This window comes from Primulina eburnea, chromosome 4 (assembly GCF_022965805.1).
Source record: "Primulina eburnea isolate SZY01 chromosome 4, ASM2296580v1, whole genome shotgun sequence".
Lineage (NCBI taxonomy): Eukaryota > Viridiplantae > Streptophyta > Magnoliopsida > Lamiales > Gesneriaceae > Primulina > Primulina eburnea.
The window spans coordinates 40,100,799-40,117,227 of record NC_133104.1 but is presented as its reverse complement, the minus strand read 5'-3'; the positions used below and the strand labels follow the sequence as shown (position 1 = coordinate 40,117,227).

The window sequence follows — 16,429 nt, the reverse complement described above, 5'->3', positions numbered from 1 at the left end:
TTCTATTTTCTTTGGAATAAATATATGCCTAATCGTTTACCGCACATTTGCACTCATGTAAAAAAAAAAATCAAAATAAAATAAAATAATGAAATTAAATTTATATTAAACTTTATCTGATTGTTTTTTTCCTCAAAACAAAAGATTATTATTATTATTATTATTATTTTGAACGAGTGGGCAGTTGCACCTAAGCAGCTTGTGTCGTGCATTGTAACTCCCAAATACAATGAACTGTAAAATTGATGACATTAAATGTCCTGTTAGTGTTAGGTCGATCAGAGAATGCGTCATGCGTGGACATCGAAATCCCAGTCTTCAATAAATAAATAATATGAAATAATGAATAAATGTATGTTTTATATATATATATATATATATATATATATATATATATATATATATATCACACACTCTTTTATTACTTTTGTAGAATGACAAAAAGATTTAACCACGTTGTAGGTTAATCATCAGCATATAAAGTACATATTGTAATATTGATCAATAAACATGATCAAATATACCATGTAATAAGTAAATAAATAAAATTTTAAGTTATCAACCCAGTTTATGCTTTGATATGTCAACAAAACAGTTCAGTGGGTGAGTCGGTTCGTCTTTTTTATGGTTGGAAAATTATCAACCCATCCCACCTATTTTTTAGGTGGTGAGACGGGCAGACCCGACAAACTTATGAATTTTATGTGTAATTTGATGGATTAATACAAGACGTCCTGACGACTTACTTCGTTTTGACAACTCTAATTAAGCGTCAAACCATCATACCAACATTCTGTCATGATGGTATGTCAAGTTCTCAAATTGTAACATGATCGCTAGACTAGTTGATCTTTATTTTAATTAAATCTAAAAAAAATTATACTAGTAAACAAGGCGAGCACAAAAGAACTAATTTCCTCTACATATATTCAAATACCTAAAGATAAAAAAAGAATTGTTGCATATTAATTAATGTTATGTGTCGACAACTTAACCACACGCATTTTCTATGAATATTCAATCGTCCCTACTGTCTCTTATCGAAGCAAAGTTTAAAAACAAATTAATGACCTTATCTATAAGTCGTTGCGTTGCAAACCATGGATGATCAGAATATCAGTACTCCCAAAATGTAATATACAGCTGGGGTGTCACTATTTTCATTCTTTCATTTTTATTTTTTTTTTGTGGTCTCTAATTTATATTTGATCCAGCAAAAATTATATATCCGTCACGAGTATGCCACAATTTTTTTTGTCTGATAAATGTCTCTCATTTATGAGCTTAATGTTATCATGTGTATCTAAATTAATGGACTATTCTTCTATTAAATATTAAGAATTTTTGGCAAAATTGAATACTAGTATGTACAAAAATAAAATAAACTCTAAGATCATATTATATCATATAATTAAAAAATAATAGATCTAAAGCGGTGAAATACATATATATTTATATATATAATTAATTAATTAATAAGTGTAGTCCTTACATGCCACATCAGATGGAGAGCTACTGCTATTAAAAGACCACGAAGCTCCCCTCGGAGATCATAATCTCCCAGAAAGTTAAAAGCTTACAGTGCCCCACTCTTGCTATCTTTCCTAAACTAAAAGAGCTTGCAACATATTCGTTGTCCCAAAATCTCTGCTTCATATTAACAAACTGCATTTCACGGGCCAAAAGAATAATAAATAAACTGAGACCTGACAAAATGGCGCTCCCACAAACCCAACGAGAGGCTGAAACTCTTCCCGATGCCTGGGATTACAAGGGCCGTCCCGCCGTCAAATCCAAGTCCGGCGGATGGACAAGCGCCGCCATGATTCTAGGTTATTTATTAAGTTCTTTTTTTTTGTTTGGGAAGTCGCAACATATGTTTTAGTATTAATGTCTTACGCGATGTTTAGTAAAATATAACAGCGTACGTATATATTTCCGAAGAGCTAGCCCTTTGATGAAAGTTGATTTTTTTGTGAGCAGGAGTTGAGGCGGTTGAGAGATTTACTACGCTAGGAATAGCAGTGAATTTGGTGACATATCTGACAGGAACTATGCACTTGGGGAATGCGGCCGCAGCCAACAATGTCACTAATTTTCTTGGCACTTCTTTTATGCTGTGTTTGCTTGGAGGGTTCATAGCAGATACTTTTCTGGGGAGGTGAATTTCTTTTAACTTTTTTAACATTTTTGTGCTCTAAAAATGCGCCATATTATGGCGGTAACTGCAATATTAAATATATTTGTCGACATTCCATAAGATTCCATTTCTGTGCTTGTTTGCAGGTACTTCACCATCGCTATTTTCGCCATCGTTCAAGCAACGGTAATTACACGGCGACTTACGTACTTATATATTTCAAGGATATAGTTTCCGAAAAAAATATATGCATAATTTGTGTAATAATAATACACGTATAATTTCTTGATTTGTCGCCTAATTAAATTATTTACCTTTTTCAAGCTAGCCCTCTATCTATGTGAAAGTTTTTCTATTAACTTACGGAGACTATAACACCATCACTTCCATGAAAATTTTATATCACGTGATGAGGAAAATAGAAAGAGTTGTGAATAAATTTTCCTTTGAATCATTCATCTTATTATATATAATTACTTCCTTGAATCTTGGATTGTGAAGAGGAAAATTGAAAGAGAGAATTAAAATCATAGATTGTAAACAATCAAAGACTAATTCAACAATAGAATATCTGGGTTGAAAATAGAATAATTGATTAATATTTATATTTTCTTGATGATCAGGGTGTCACAATCCTGACAATCTCAACCACAATCCCCAGTCTCCGGCCACCAAAATGCACCGCCGGCAGCCCATCATGCATCCCGGCGAGCAGCAAGCAGATCTCAGCCCTCTACCTGGCCCTATACCTGACGGCTCTCGGCACCGGAGGCCTCAAATCCAGCGTCTCGGGCTTAGGGTCCGATCAATTCGATGATTCGGACGAGAAGGAGAGACAACAAATGACCAAATTCTTCAGCTGGTTTTTCTTCTTCATCATGGTTGGGGCACTGGCAGCAGTTACAGTATTTGTTTACATTCAAGATAATCTTGGAAGAGATTGGGGATATGGGCTTTGTGCCTGCACAATCATCGTGGGGTGGATGGTGTTCATGTCGGGCACGAAACGGTATCGTATCAAGAAACTTGTGGGCAGCCCGTTGACACAGATCGCATCGGTTTTTGTGGCCGCCTGGCGGAAGAGACACCTGGAACTTCCGTCAGACCCTTCGCTTTTGTACAGTGTTGAAGATGAAGGGTACAGTAGCAAGAAGAAGCAACAGTTACCACACAGCAAGGAGTTCCGGTGAGTTCGCCCATACAACTTTTTTTTAACTGTATTAACTGCCAACCCCATTTTTGGTTATTATTTTATCAATTCACTGTTTTCTCTTTTAGGAATATTCTAAAATCTAAACATCAGGGACACAATATAAAACTTTTGTTAAAATCTAATATTCCCATTTTCAGCATAATTATTTAATTATTTGAATGGGCGATAAAAAAATAATAATTATAATTTTATATATTCTAGCAAAATGAAATTACCTTTGAAATTTTAAGCACTAAAATATTATCAGGAGAAAGCAACTTTTAACACCCACAACTTTTTTTAATATAATTTTAAAAACTATAATCATGATATATAGTCATCTTCAAATATTGAAAATTATAACTAAGCATTGTTAAGATTAGAACTTTGGACCTAACTCAACTCCGGTTTTTTAGAGTAGATCATTGGATCTATTTCTAAGGATAATTGAATATCCTTGGAAATCATACACCACATTATATACTTCCATAGGCAGAAATACTATGGGCAACTGCTGCTAAATGACAAGAAAATGTCAGTCTATGTGGGCTCTTAACTTCTTGGTTGAGTTTGTTTTTTGGTTTTTAACAATATCTTTGCTCAATTTTTACCTACACAATAAATAATAATTATTTATTTAAATATAAACCTCGCATAATTGAGACATGCACAAGCAACTTGACACTTAAAGAATCTAAGATCACGAGGCGTTAGATTGTCAAGTCTCGTGTCTGATTAGATGTCAGGATTCAAGAGTGTTTCCAAACCGGGTTGAAGCTAATAACTAATAAATCCAGCCATTTTAATTAGTTTATTGTGAAATTTAAATATATATCAGTGCATGGTTGTTCTACTATACTTATTAGCGATTTTTTGGGGTTGTAGTTTTCTGGACAAGGCAGCAATCAAGGAGCCCGAAATTGGAGTCAAAATGGCAAACAAATGGTACCTTAAGACATTAACCGACGTGGAAGAAGTAAAACTAGTGATTAGGATGCTGCCGACTTGGGCCACGACAATAATGTTTTGGACTGTATACGCCCAAATGACCACGTTCTCAGTTCAACAAGCAACCACCATGGACCGCCACATCGGCAAGTCCTTCCAGATCCCGGCCGCGTCCCTCACTGTTTTCTTCGTCGGTAGCATCCTCTTGACCGTGCCTATCTACGATCGGCTGATAGTCCCTATATGCAGGCGGGTTCTAAAGAATCCCCATGGTCTCACTCCTCTACAAAAGATTTTTGTAGGGCTAGTCTTGTCAATAGTTGGCATGGTAGCTGCAGCATTCACAGAAATCAATAGACTCAAAGCAGCCCGATCACACGGCCTTACGCACAACCCCGAGGCCGTTATACCGCTAACGGTCTTTTGTTTGGTACCACAGTTCCTCTTGGTGGGTGCCGGTGAGGCTTTCACGTATATCGGACAACTCGATTTCTTCCTTAGGGAATGTCCGAAGGGAATGAAGACAATGAGCACGGGTTTGTTTCTAAGTACGATATCGCTAGGATTCTTCTTCAGCTCGATTTTGGTGACGGTGGTTCATCAAGCAACGGGTCCGAGTAAGCCGTGGTTAGCGGATAATCTCAATGAAGGGAAGCTTTACAACTTCTATTGGTTGTTGGGGATTCTAAGTGTTTTGAATATGTGTGTTTTTTTGGCTTGTTCGAGACGGTACGTGTACAAGGAGAAGAGGCTCGCCGATGAAGGAATTGAATTGGAGGAGGCTGGACCTATTTGCCACTAAATGCAATAAATTTATTGCATTTTCAGCTTCACTTGTATAAAAATGTTTTAACCTATGAGTGGAAGAGTCGAGGCATCGATCGATAACGACTCTTTTCTCCTCGTACTTTTTGTTTTCTTGTTTGTTATGTTTACCTCTTTGATTAGGTGTAACAAAGTTCGCTGCTATAATAAAAAGAGTTATGGGTATGTTTGGTTGCAACTTGCATTTCGATTTGTTTCACTTGTAGTCGATGCTCCTCTTTTTCAAAAATTTTTAAGTTGATATTTTCCAAATCCGATTATATTATTACTATATATTGACCTATTATAGTCATCACAATTTTGCCTTTTGAAAGTTTCCAACAATTACTCATATTTCTCCGTCCTACATATACAACTTGTACGAGCTGAGCCAGAAGAATATTTTTCGATTGATCGAGTATCCCGTAATGATGTAGTGACATAAATTTTTCTCAATAAAAAAGACATGTTCGTTTTACATGTGTTCAATTTCATGTTAAAACCAAACTAGTACGCCATTGATAATAAAAAAAAAGTATATACTTACATATATTACATGTCGACATTGATTGTTTTCTCAAATCGTGAAAGTTCTCATTCACGAACATAGTCAAGAATTTGAAAGAGAAATTTACCAATCGAGCAAATTGAATTTGTCAAGGCAAGGATAAAAGATGGCCACCCCTCAGAAGTATTTGTCCCAAAAAAAAAAAGAATACGACGCGCACGCTTTTCTTTCGAAAAGGCTGAAAAACGATTGAGTAATTTTAGAGGACTACTTGATTCCTTAATATGCATTAATCAACATTATATGCATTAATGCTGAATTTTTTTATGCAATTTAATTCTTTGAATACGATCGTGATATGTCTCCAAAATATCATGCAATGCTCACACTTGGTTTTCATAAAAACATTGAATAATATTGTGCAAGAAATTTTATGTTCCTATTCTGAATTTTTTTTTAAAATATTTATTTTAATAAAATTTTGATTTGCTTTTTTTTTTTTCTTTTTGAATGATAAAATTTGTATTTAGATTCAGTTTCTTGCTTCTATGTACAATGATTTCTTTTTTTAAAATATGAAACTGCTATATATTCTTATTTTAATTGAGCTTGGGGTTGTTCCAAGAATATAATATGTTTTTTTTTTTTAATTTTCATGGTGTGATGGTTATAACTTAGAAACGAAGTATTCAAAAAATTATTTATGAGATTGTAGCATATTTTAGTATTCATCATAATACGTTTTTCATAAATTATGAGAATTAAATTAAAAGTAAATTAAAAGCTATGTTTGACTAAGGACGACAATTTTCTCCACATATTTGGGAACCCACAATAGTTCGGGTTCAAGGATTTTTTAAAATCCCAAAAATAGATCGAAACGGATATGAGGATATTATCGCTAACCCGTCCTAATAATAATGATAATAATAATAATAATAATAATATTATTATTAATATTATCGCTAATAATAATAGTTAACAATAATTTTTGATTCGGATAATGCTCGTACTCTCCTCCGTCTTGTCCCATTAATATTTTTGAAACACAATGATGACGGAGATGTGGATTTGATCCTTGAACCCGAAAAAACGGGGAAATAGACGGGTATGAGGGTAAGGATGAAATTCGGGGTCGGGGATGACAAATCCGCCTCCGCCCCGTCCTATTGCCAACCTTATGCGTGACAAACTCCTCAGACTGACTGACGTAATAGTCTGCAAACCACGTTTGTCAGACATTAACCATGTAAGATTGAATGAAAGGTCGTATCAATGAGCTTAACTGAGACATATCATTTTAGGCTTCCACAAGACATCTATGATCTATCACCAAACTAAAAGATGATTGCTATACAACTTTTCCACTTATTCAGAGCACTGCTCCAAAATAATATCTTACAACAAATGCGAGCACTGCTCTAAAATAATATCTTACAACAAATGCTCGATTTGCAACTAGTAAGCTGCAAACTCGAATATATTTTTAAGAGAGACAAAAAGCACATCGGGCGAGGAACAAAAATTGTCTCGCCGCAAAGGAATATCCGGCGATTTGAAATTCTGAAATTGAAGAACTGACGCTGAAGTCAATAAAGCTTCAGTTTGTCAAATCTTGGCAACCATGGCATTGTCATTCTCCTAAAAGAGAATATTTTCATTAGCATTCAACCCGTACATCCTTAATTGGATCTGGTCCCTTTGTCAAAATTACACAACATTTTAGAGGTTAAACAATTTTAAGATAGAGTTCGTCTTCCTGAGATTATTTCTATATTGGTGCTCCAAAGTACTGTTTCACAAAGGTTAATTGCAGAATATATAAAGAATTTCAAGTAAAAAGTTAAAATCACATATTTTCAGAGGTTTTCAACACTCTATGAGTACCTTTCAAGGAATCATGAACCTTCAAACGAATTAAGGAGGCTTTCGTGAACTTCACCAAAAATGTTGGGGCATTCGTTCCACTTCCCTAGCTCTCGGGCTTCCCAGTATCCTCCCACGTATCGGAAGGTGCCTGCACTGTCTCTTTGGAACCATCTCGGCTTCCAACCGTGTTCTTGCAACTTCCTCGACTGCAGATAAGATGTATTCATGCATATAAATAATCTTCAATACCACTGTCAAATGAAAGGGAGGGCGCAGATAAGGTTTTACTTGTGTTTTTTTAGTTTCTCTGGGCGGGAAGTGTGTGATTCGACCACCAAGAAATCAAAGAAAAGACAAGATGATCATTTTAGAACAAATACATTTATGTGAAGTGTCCATGGATCGTGTGATCTTTAAATGTACGGTAATTTACAGAAGTCTAGCAGAACAAAAGCATCCTTACTATAAGAAGATGAGAAGTTATTACATGTGTAAGTTTGCGGTCATGATGTTTAAAGATACGATAAAATTTGGTCGAGAAAATGGAATTACACATACCATTCTTTGTCTCATCTCCAATCGGAGCTTCTCAGAGTTCGCTCTGTCGTATTCGCCATTCTCAAGATGTCGCTGGTCCGGTCTCAGTCTCGAATCTGTTGGTGGAAGCTTCTCCTTCATCCATGATTCAAACAGATAAAATCATATAGAACTATGAAATTATATTTGATGTACCAGACACGTAAAATGCACATAAGTGGAAAAAATTATATATTGACATATTCCTGCAATTCTCAATAAAATCCAAGTATAACCACTTGATTTAAAATTCACATAAATTAAATATTCAAATATTCATCAATATTTAATCAAATAACCAAAACACAATCCACTCATACATGTGACACTTTTACATAATTTAACAAAAAAGTAAAACAATTAATAAAAATTTACCCATAAATTATGATCAGGTTCACCAATTTCATCCATAATTATAAAAGCAGAAATTATAAACTTTAGCAATAAAAAAGTAAATTAATTAGTTTTAACTTATACTGTATCAGCACCACCACCCTGAGCTTTTGTCATATCATGTAGGTTGAGCGCGGTCAAAACTTGATAATACAAACCTAGGGATATTATACATCAACAAGAACCACAAAGGGGAAGAACGTGCAGACCTAGCCCTTGTCTTAATTAATGGCGTGCCTATGCGATGCCAGTGCTCCTGGAATGACCCAGGCGCACTGACCAGTGTGTATTGGCCTTGAGCATGCCTTTGACTACTCCGCCTAACCAAAGATAAACAGAAAGACAATAAACTATCTAGTAGGTTATCTATACCTTGAGACCCGCCGTCAATTCGTTCAGTGTGATTGCAAATGAAGTAAGGTTGTAGCGTGTCGCGTTCAAAGGTCGGTCATTCTTTTTCCACAACAAAGATGACTCCGACCAATCTTTTGAGTTCCCTGTTCCATCTCCCTTGTTAAAGTAGAGGCTTTCATCCCACTTTCCAAATAAGCGGGCAACCTTTCTCCCCATTGCATCTTCAACAAATCCATGAACCTATCAAGATGTCATAGTTCATTTAGTTAAAAAAAATCTTCGAAGTTCGAATAAAAAACTTATTTCGCATGGAGAAGCTTTTTTAAAGTAACACTTTTAAAAAAAATAATTAAATAACACTTTATAATCTCAATAGAATGTGGGATTTTCACTTCTTAAACCGCACTTAAAAAGCAAAAAGGTACTTTCTCGCAAGTATCAATTTGTTGACTTCAAAGAATAAGGTGAACCAAAATTGCATGCAGGAACTGGACTAACCTGGTGAGGATTACGTTCGAGAAAAGATAGCTCCTTGAACTTGAGTTTGCACGAGTATTGGCGATTACCTTGTATATTCATGGTCCCATGGTGATCACAGTATATATTACCTAGGATTAGATTACATATGCTTGTTGTCACCTGAGAAGAAGTAATAAGAAAATTTACCTGTGTGTATACAATCAACCCTGAAATGCTGCTGAATAGAAAAGGATTATGTACCTTGCTCCACTGGAACACTTCCCCATCATCAAACTCCAAAGTAAGAGTTCCGACGGGATCAAGTTGAATCGATCTTCCCCAAAATTTAGATTTAAGGTTAGTGTCCCCCCAGAATTTCCAGCCTCTACCTTCACAGTGACAAGCAATGAGAGTGGGGTGGTGACTCACCTATTTCAAGAAATTCAAGTTAAAAGTATAATCATTAATCCTATAGCAGTGGAAAAAATAACTAGAAAACAGGTGAACAGGTTGATATGCTTGCACATGACAATTGGCTAATTGGGTAAGAAAAGTTTAGCTCATCTCATAAAGGGTCAATTAAAATGTTGGTATTATTCTTTGCACAATCACCTTCTCAGAGAAGAATCGAACTCCTTTGTCCGGATAATCGGCTTCATAAGTTTCACCAAGTAAAGGGTTGAAGGGTTTAGAGAGGCGGCCTTCTGATGAAGCATATCCAGAAACAGCAAAAGCAGCAACATTCAAAGTTCTCAACAGACTGTTCCCCTGGTGTAACATCGTATTTGATGATTATATGCATGAGGCTTTTAAAACAACATTCTAATTATTAAAAGACCCAGATTAGTCCACTATACGATCAATGAAACATAATGTCTATAGGAGAATGTTTCTTGCCACACCAAAATTTGTAGTTGGTAACAACATAATTCAAGTCTTTTAACCTGTAATCGAGTATCACATTTTCATCATTAAGTCATACAGGCAGTTTCACGAAAACAGTAGTGGTGATCATTATTCCCCAGAAATGCTCATAATCTCTTCATGTTAACGATTACTAGAGTTCCCAAAAAACCAGAACCGTCTAAGAGGCAATATATTTAGAATATTTATTTGATAAAACTGATTGATCACACTCATCTCCTGAGTTACAAGTTTAGGTGGGAAAAATCAACCCACACTAGTCATATTTAGGAATATTGCTTATTTTATAAATGAATTCAAAATTAGAGAATCCAAAAGAGAATTGAAAAGCTACAAGTGGACTACAGCAGTGTTTTCACAATTTATATCCAGTGATTGACTCAAAATCATTACCAGAACTGAAGTGCCCGATTTATAACTAAACTGCAATGCAAAAGATGTGATAAAGAACGAAAGGTTGCTACCATTATCATCATAAAGAAGCAAAACAAAGCATGATTTGTAAACTAAATAGACCTTACCGCTCTACCATGTTCATATGCTTGATCCAAAAGATGAGAATATTCTAGGTCTTCAAAGCACTTTTGCAAAGATGATATTGGCTCGTTAAAGAACACAGGGAGACAAACACGTGCCAAATCCTTTCCAATGTTGTCCTTGATCATAGACCATAAGCTGACGGCTTTCTCCTTCTCAATTGGATCGGGTAGCTTCTTTCTTCTTTCCACGTATGGGTATTTAGAATTTACTTTTTTATCAACCTTTTCAGCAGAGTCAGTAGGATTTTCAAACGTCACAAAGCCATCCATGCGATCTATTGGTTCAGGAAAAAACTCATTTGTGTCAAAGAAACGAGTTTCATCCTCATCTGATACTTCATCAAGATCTTGCTTTTCAATATCATCAGATGATTCTGTGGTGCTCCATTCTGTTATCGAACCAAGATGTTAGGATAAAAGAATATTCATCAGGATCTTTACAAGGAAAATAATTTTTTTTGCTGCTTCAAGAATAAGAAATATTTAGCCATATGCTACATATTCACACACATTGACATTAAATCCTGTGATCCAATTTAACAACAGAAACGTAAATAATTATAGATTCCTTACAAATGGCTGTTCATTTTGACAAAGTTTCCAACAATTTTCAGGCCTTGTAAGTCACTCGACAATAATTTTCTCTTTTATACAAATAGTATGAGATTTAACACCTGCTACTACACCAAAAGATTCAATTAATAATGTGCAATCCGAATATATCTAACCCATCTAGCAGCACAAGCACCACATTTTAATTCTTGTACTACATGAATAGTCATACTGTGCGACAGTAGCAATAGTTCCATTTCGAACAATTATACTAACTTGCAAAGCAAGAGAATAAAATAAGTAATTTTGGCACCAATACAGATTGTTGGCCTGAATATCTGTTATACCAAAAAATAGAGCTAGTGATTATATAGCAAACTTTAAATTTTTTAATTCGTATACTTGACCAGGCACCATGTTTCGATGGCTGACTACACTGGAAAATACACGAGGCATAAGCATCAATTGTTGGAAGCAAGAATGTATGTACAATAGATAACTAACAAAGATAATCTAAACTCCTAAACAAGTGTTTCACCAACACAAAAGAACTCATCAAACCAAAGATAGACCACGCTAGTAAGAATAAGAGAAATTTTAATGGGAAAATAGTTTTTTTAGTTCACAAACTAGTTCAATTTTAGGTTTTGGTTCGCTAAATTTGGTTTTGGTTCACTAACTTTTTTCAGTTATTTTGGTCCAATTGTTGATATGGGGAAGGAAAATGCTGACGTAACATTGAAAATTACTTGTCAAAAGCCACGTCAGCAATTGAATCAAAATAGCCGAAAATTAAAGGGCAGTGTACCAAAATCAAAATTTGAAAACTTAACGGAAAATTCAAAATTAAATATGCGAGAAAATGTCATAAAGCTTAAATGAAAAATTAGAAAATTTGTGGGTCAAGGATTATCATTGATACTTAAGGTCCAGGGCAGGAATAAGGATGAGGAAATACCAATATATTTTCCTCCGGCTACATTAGTATAGTCATGCTTCATTGATTGGTATTCCCCATCATTCAGTCCAGAGGCTTCAGCTTCAATATTTGCTGCCTGGAAAAGCAAAATGAAATTCTCATGTTTTCCTATTCAAAGACATGATGCCAAAGAGCTAGACTGGATTTGGAGAACTTTTATTGGCATTCCCTAATAAAGAATAATCTGCCAAAATAAATACATGCTCGTGCAATTCATAATAACGGCAAACCAATCATACCAAGCAAATCCGACAACCGAGTCTTCATCAGAAGGTAAACGTTGGAAAATGGATCATAAGAAACAACTTCAGAGGTATTAAGAATTGATTCATGAACTATTTCCCTCTAATGATGCAAAAACTCCAATATAAAGAAACGAGAAATATCAACTCAGGAAAAAATGTAAAAATGATGCAGCTGGGAATTCTATTATTTCATACCAGTAGGGGGGACAATCGACCATCTACATTAACTTCTTAATCAGATGTAAAATACAAACTACAATTGTGATTAGATGATACCCATCAAGCAAAAAGAGCCAATTGGAAGCAGTATATAGAACAAGTCAGAAAATTTCTCTCTTAACTAAGTTAGCCTTGACGACTCATACCTCCAATTGTCTCAACGTGTCAAGTAAATTGGAACGTTCCTTGAAAAGAGCTTGAAACTGTCCTTGTATGCCCGAAAATTCCGAGAGCATTATCTGCTCACAGTCTTCAACAAGCCCCTCAGTCAATCCCCTCCTCGAGCAATCGATCCTTCAGCCTTTCGGTTGATATTGTCAAAGATCTAGTTAAAAGAGGGATGCTTTCGTTCTGCTGTCTCAACGAAAAAAGGCTTCTTGTAGAAATCAAAGCCTGTATCCACGCCACTCTCTCTTTTTTAGAATTGGTCCTTAAATGAAGCGTCTTCGTTGCGGTAAACACATAAAACCTCCTGTCGTCAGATTTACTCTCGCGAAAAGATGAAACCTGGAAACACAAAAATCCGTAACGTTTTATGTCAGTGCACAGCAATATGCATTTCCCAAGCATAAACCAATAAACACCGCAGAAAACTAACTCAGACAGACATTAACAGATAGAAGAAGCAGTTAACCAGTGCTTCCAATAAAGGGTGTGCCTGAGTTGGCTGGGTCAAACATGGAACCGGATAGAACTCAATTGGTACATGTGAATCTTAAATGTACTTCACCCTTTACCTTTTGAACTTCACAGGAATGTAATCCAAGAAAGTGTTATTCCCACCCAAATGAAGACTTCAATATAAAACCAAAAAACTGGAGAATATGATAGGTTAGAGTGCATCAAATCGCTTACACAAATATGCGAATCAAATGACAATTTTTAATTTCAATCACTGTGTACATTAATACGAGTCGCCGCAGCTTTTAACACAATTCCAAAAGGTGACACCATATAAAACCATCTTAAGAAGATTAAAACCTTACCTTTCAAGGAAAAAAAACCCATATATCCTCAGATGCAAACAGAACATTTCTTTGAACAGACAATGAAAAGTTTCAGAATAATCGACAGTAGTTTACTTTGTTCTCGGACTTGACGACGAAGTATAAAACCACAGGAAGCTAGAATATTCTCTTCACGTTTTAAAGGCATTCCCCTTCCCTAATTTCTTCTAAGTATTCCATTCCTAGAGTCGGGAAAAGAAAAAATCAAATCCAACGCTGTTTTGTTTGACCAAACTTAAAAAAGAGATGCCATTCGTGACCGCTGTAAAAGTATTTTAATTCAAGTATAGGCTTGTACCCTGTGCCCATATGACTGAAAATAGAATAAAGATTATAGCTTTAGACGAAAAAATCACAAATATTTGACATCAATCCTTGAAACAGAAATTTAGCAAAACGAGGGTAGAAATATAAAGAAAAGAGACCTCCAAATATTTGATGTGACCATACGAAGAGAATTTAGCTAGGCTACACATTTTTGCCCTATAATATAATTTCCACCTGCTGATGTGACCCACTCTCGATTAACACCCAGTTTTTTCTTAAAAAGAAATAATATACGAGCATTTCAAGAAAATCTTAAAAACCATGTTAATAGAAAGTAAATATATCAGGTAAAAAAAGGATTCTTTCTGGAATAGTTAATTTACAAACAAATTTGATGGCCTATATTAGTAAAAATTCATTTTGAAGTACATTCAAAAGAGACAAGCCCCCACTTTAGTTCCGTTCTTCTTCCCTACCCCCGAGGCACATTCAATTTCTTGTCAAATCATACCATCAGTTCAGCTATTTAGAAAATATTTACATTTTGATGACTAGATTCGTGTTCTTGTTTACTTTTCAACAATTTACCACCATTTACTGACCTTTAACTGTACAATGCCGACGCTTCTGCTGTGTTTCCTGCCACTCCTACGGCAGGTGGAGGGGGAGCCAATGAGAACGACGTCTCTTCCCGGAGGCGCGTCGGGGCGGCGAGATTTTGTGTAAGAGAGGACGCCGTTACTTCTCAAGGTGAACCATCGGGATCTCCAGCCCATGCCGTAGTTGGTCCACTTGTTGAGTATCCCGGCCACGCTAGTACTGGTGCTAACATCATATCGGCCGGCATTGATGTCAGATCCACTGCCGTAGAAATCTAACGCAGACCTGGTCCTTAAGAGGGTCGGCTCCGGCGACGCGTCCCCTGTCATCGGATTACTCTCCAACGTTATGCAACATAGAGGGTGCATTTCCTTTACCCGCATTTTCGATCTTGATTATCGATAATAACAAGAAAAAAAATAACGCTCACATCTAACACCAGTACTGATTATTGGAAATAGCGTTAAAAATATTGGATCCGACAAAAATCGTTTAACACAACTCCCGAAGCGGATGAATCAAAGCAAACTCGCTTAACACAAACACACATACTGCATACATTTTTATGGAGAGATGAACATAGATGGCTGCCAAATTCTGAAATTAAGGGATTCCAAAAAGGAATAGAGAAGAGAGAAAGAAAATGGAAAAACCAATAAAAAAATGATACAAAAACGAGTCTTGCAATGCTAAATTTGAAAATATAAGATGGAGTTAATTAGCAGATATAAAAATACTATTGGGATTTATTTAAAATGCTTGTGTACCGCGGTTTGCAGAAATGTAAATATATATGTGACCTAGCGTGTGCAGTGTGTGCCGTGTTGATGATGCTGGTTAATTACTTTACTTTCTTGAATATTGTATGAAAAAGGTGGCGACAGACTGAAGTATTTTTTTAAATTGGCTTGCACGTATGGGGAGATTTGAGAGGTCGATGTGTATACAATTATTAGGAACTGGGGACTTGAATGAGTCAAACTGTTAGACCGAGGTGTTCCTGAATTAAGTAGATGAGATCCTATCTACGTGGGTATTATCCTCACTTCATTTTAACGGGTAAGATCTTGTCATATATACAATTTTTTTTAAAAAAATTGGGTCCTATATATGCATAGGTAAATCTTGGTCATCCATCCTATCGGTTCGTTCGATCCTAGGTGTGGGGCTGTGCTAACACTCCATATGAATGGTTGGGATTCCACTTCATGGGAAAAAAAATTAAAAAAAAAAATTGGGCAAGAAAGAATTACGGCCCTTGGATGTACCCCTGCAGGCAGCAGTGCCTGCAGGGGTAGGATGGAATAATCTCATCCTATCATAGAGGTAATGTCACATAGGTAGGATGAAATAAACCTGCTGCTCTATTGAATTAAATCCATGATTGACTCTTCCACTTCACTAACTACATTCCACATGATCAGCACAAAAAAAAAAGAAAAAAAACCATTCATTTACACTCGATATCAATATTAATAAGATCCTTCCTAGAGGGCAAATGGTGTCTAAAATATATTTGCTGATGCAGATTAGAGCGCAGGTAGAGATGGTTTTCCTAATGGACTGTCGTAGTCCAAGAATGTTCCACCGGTTTAAAAACAAAATATCGAAATGTTCTTGGGGAAATTGAAGATCTTGTCTCGGGAAGTTTGTGGGATTTCACTACGGTTTTCCTTTGTTAATTTACCTCAATGGATGGAATCTTGCTTTCTAGAGATAGCAGTGCTTAAGGTATGGAGTTTGTGTGGGTTCGACCATGTTGTATCCGGGCATATCCTTCTGTTACCACTCGTGTTTTTTTTCTGAATGGGAATAGTGTTTATAGGTAAGATGCCCGTGGATTTTTCGGACAAA

The 16,429-nt window shown here is 35.8% G+C and overlaps 2 protein-coding genes across 2 annotated transcripts; one reads left to right on the top strand and one right to left on the bottom strand.

Moving 5' to 3' along the window:
• The first annotated feature begins 1,563 nt into the window (after positions 1-1,563).
• LOC140828880 (protein NRT1/ PTR FAMILY 6.3-like) lies at positions 1,564-5,270 on the top strand. The gene is made up of 5 exons (XM_073191750.1): positions 1,564-1,832; positions 1,984-2,161; positions 2,287-2,326; positions 2,764-3,326; positions 4,218-5,270. Exons 1-5 carry the CDS (start codon positions 1,715-1,717, stop codon positions 5,080-5,082), a joined length of 1,764 nt encoding a protein of 587 aa, XP_073047851.1. The 5' UTR covers positions 1,564-1,714; the 3' UTR covers positions 5,083-5,270.
• A 1,583-nt stretch (positions 5,271-6,853) lies between these two features.
• On the bottom strand, positions 6,854-15,269 carry LOC140828879 (oxysterol-binding protein-related protein 2B-like). The gene is given in 12 exon segments (XM_073191749.1): positions 6,854-7,233; positions 7,480-7,667; positions 8,020-8,133; positions 8,803-9,024; positions 9,283-9,423; positions 9,505-9,672; positions 9,856-10,011; positions 10,689-11,095; positions 12,217-12,313; positions 12,848-12,967; positions 12,969-13,208; positions 14,578-15,269. Coding segments are annotated over 11 exon segments (2,223 nt in total). The 5' UTR covers positions 14,959-15,269; the 3' UTR covers positions 6,854-7,233; positions 7,480-7,490.
• Positions 15,270-16,429: the final 1,160 nt, after the last annotated feature.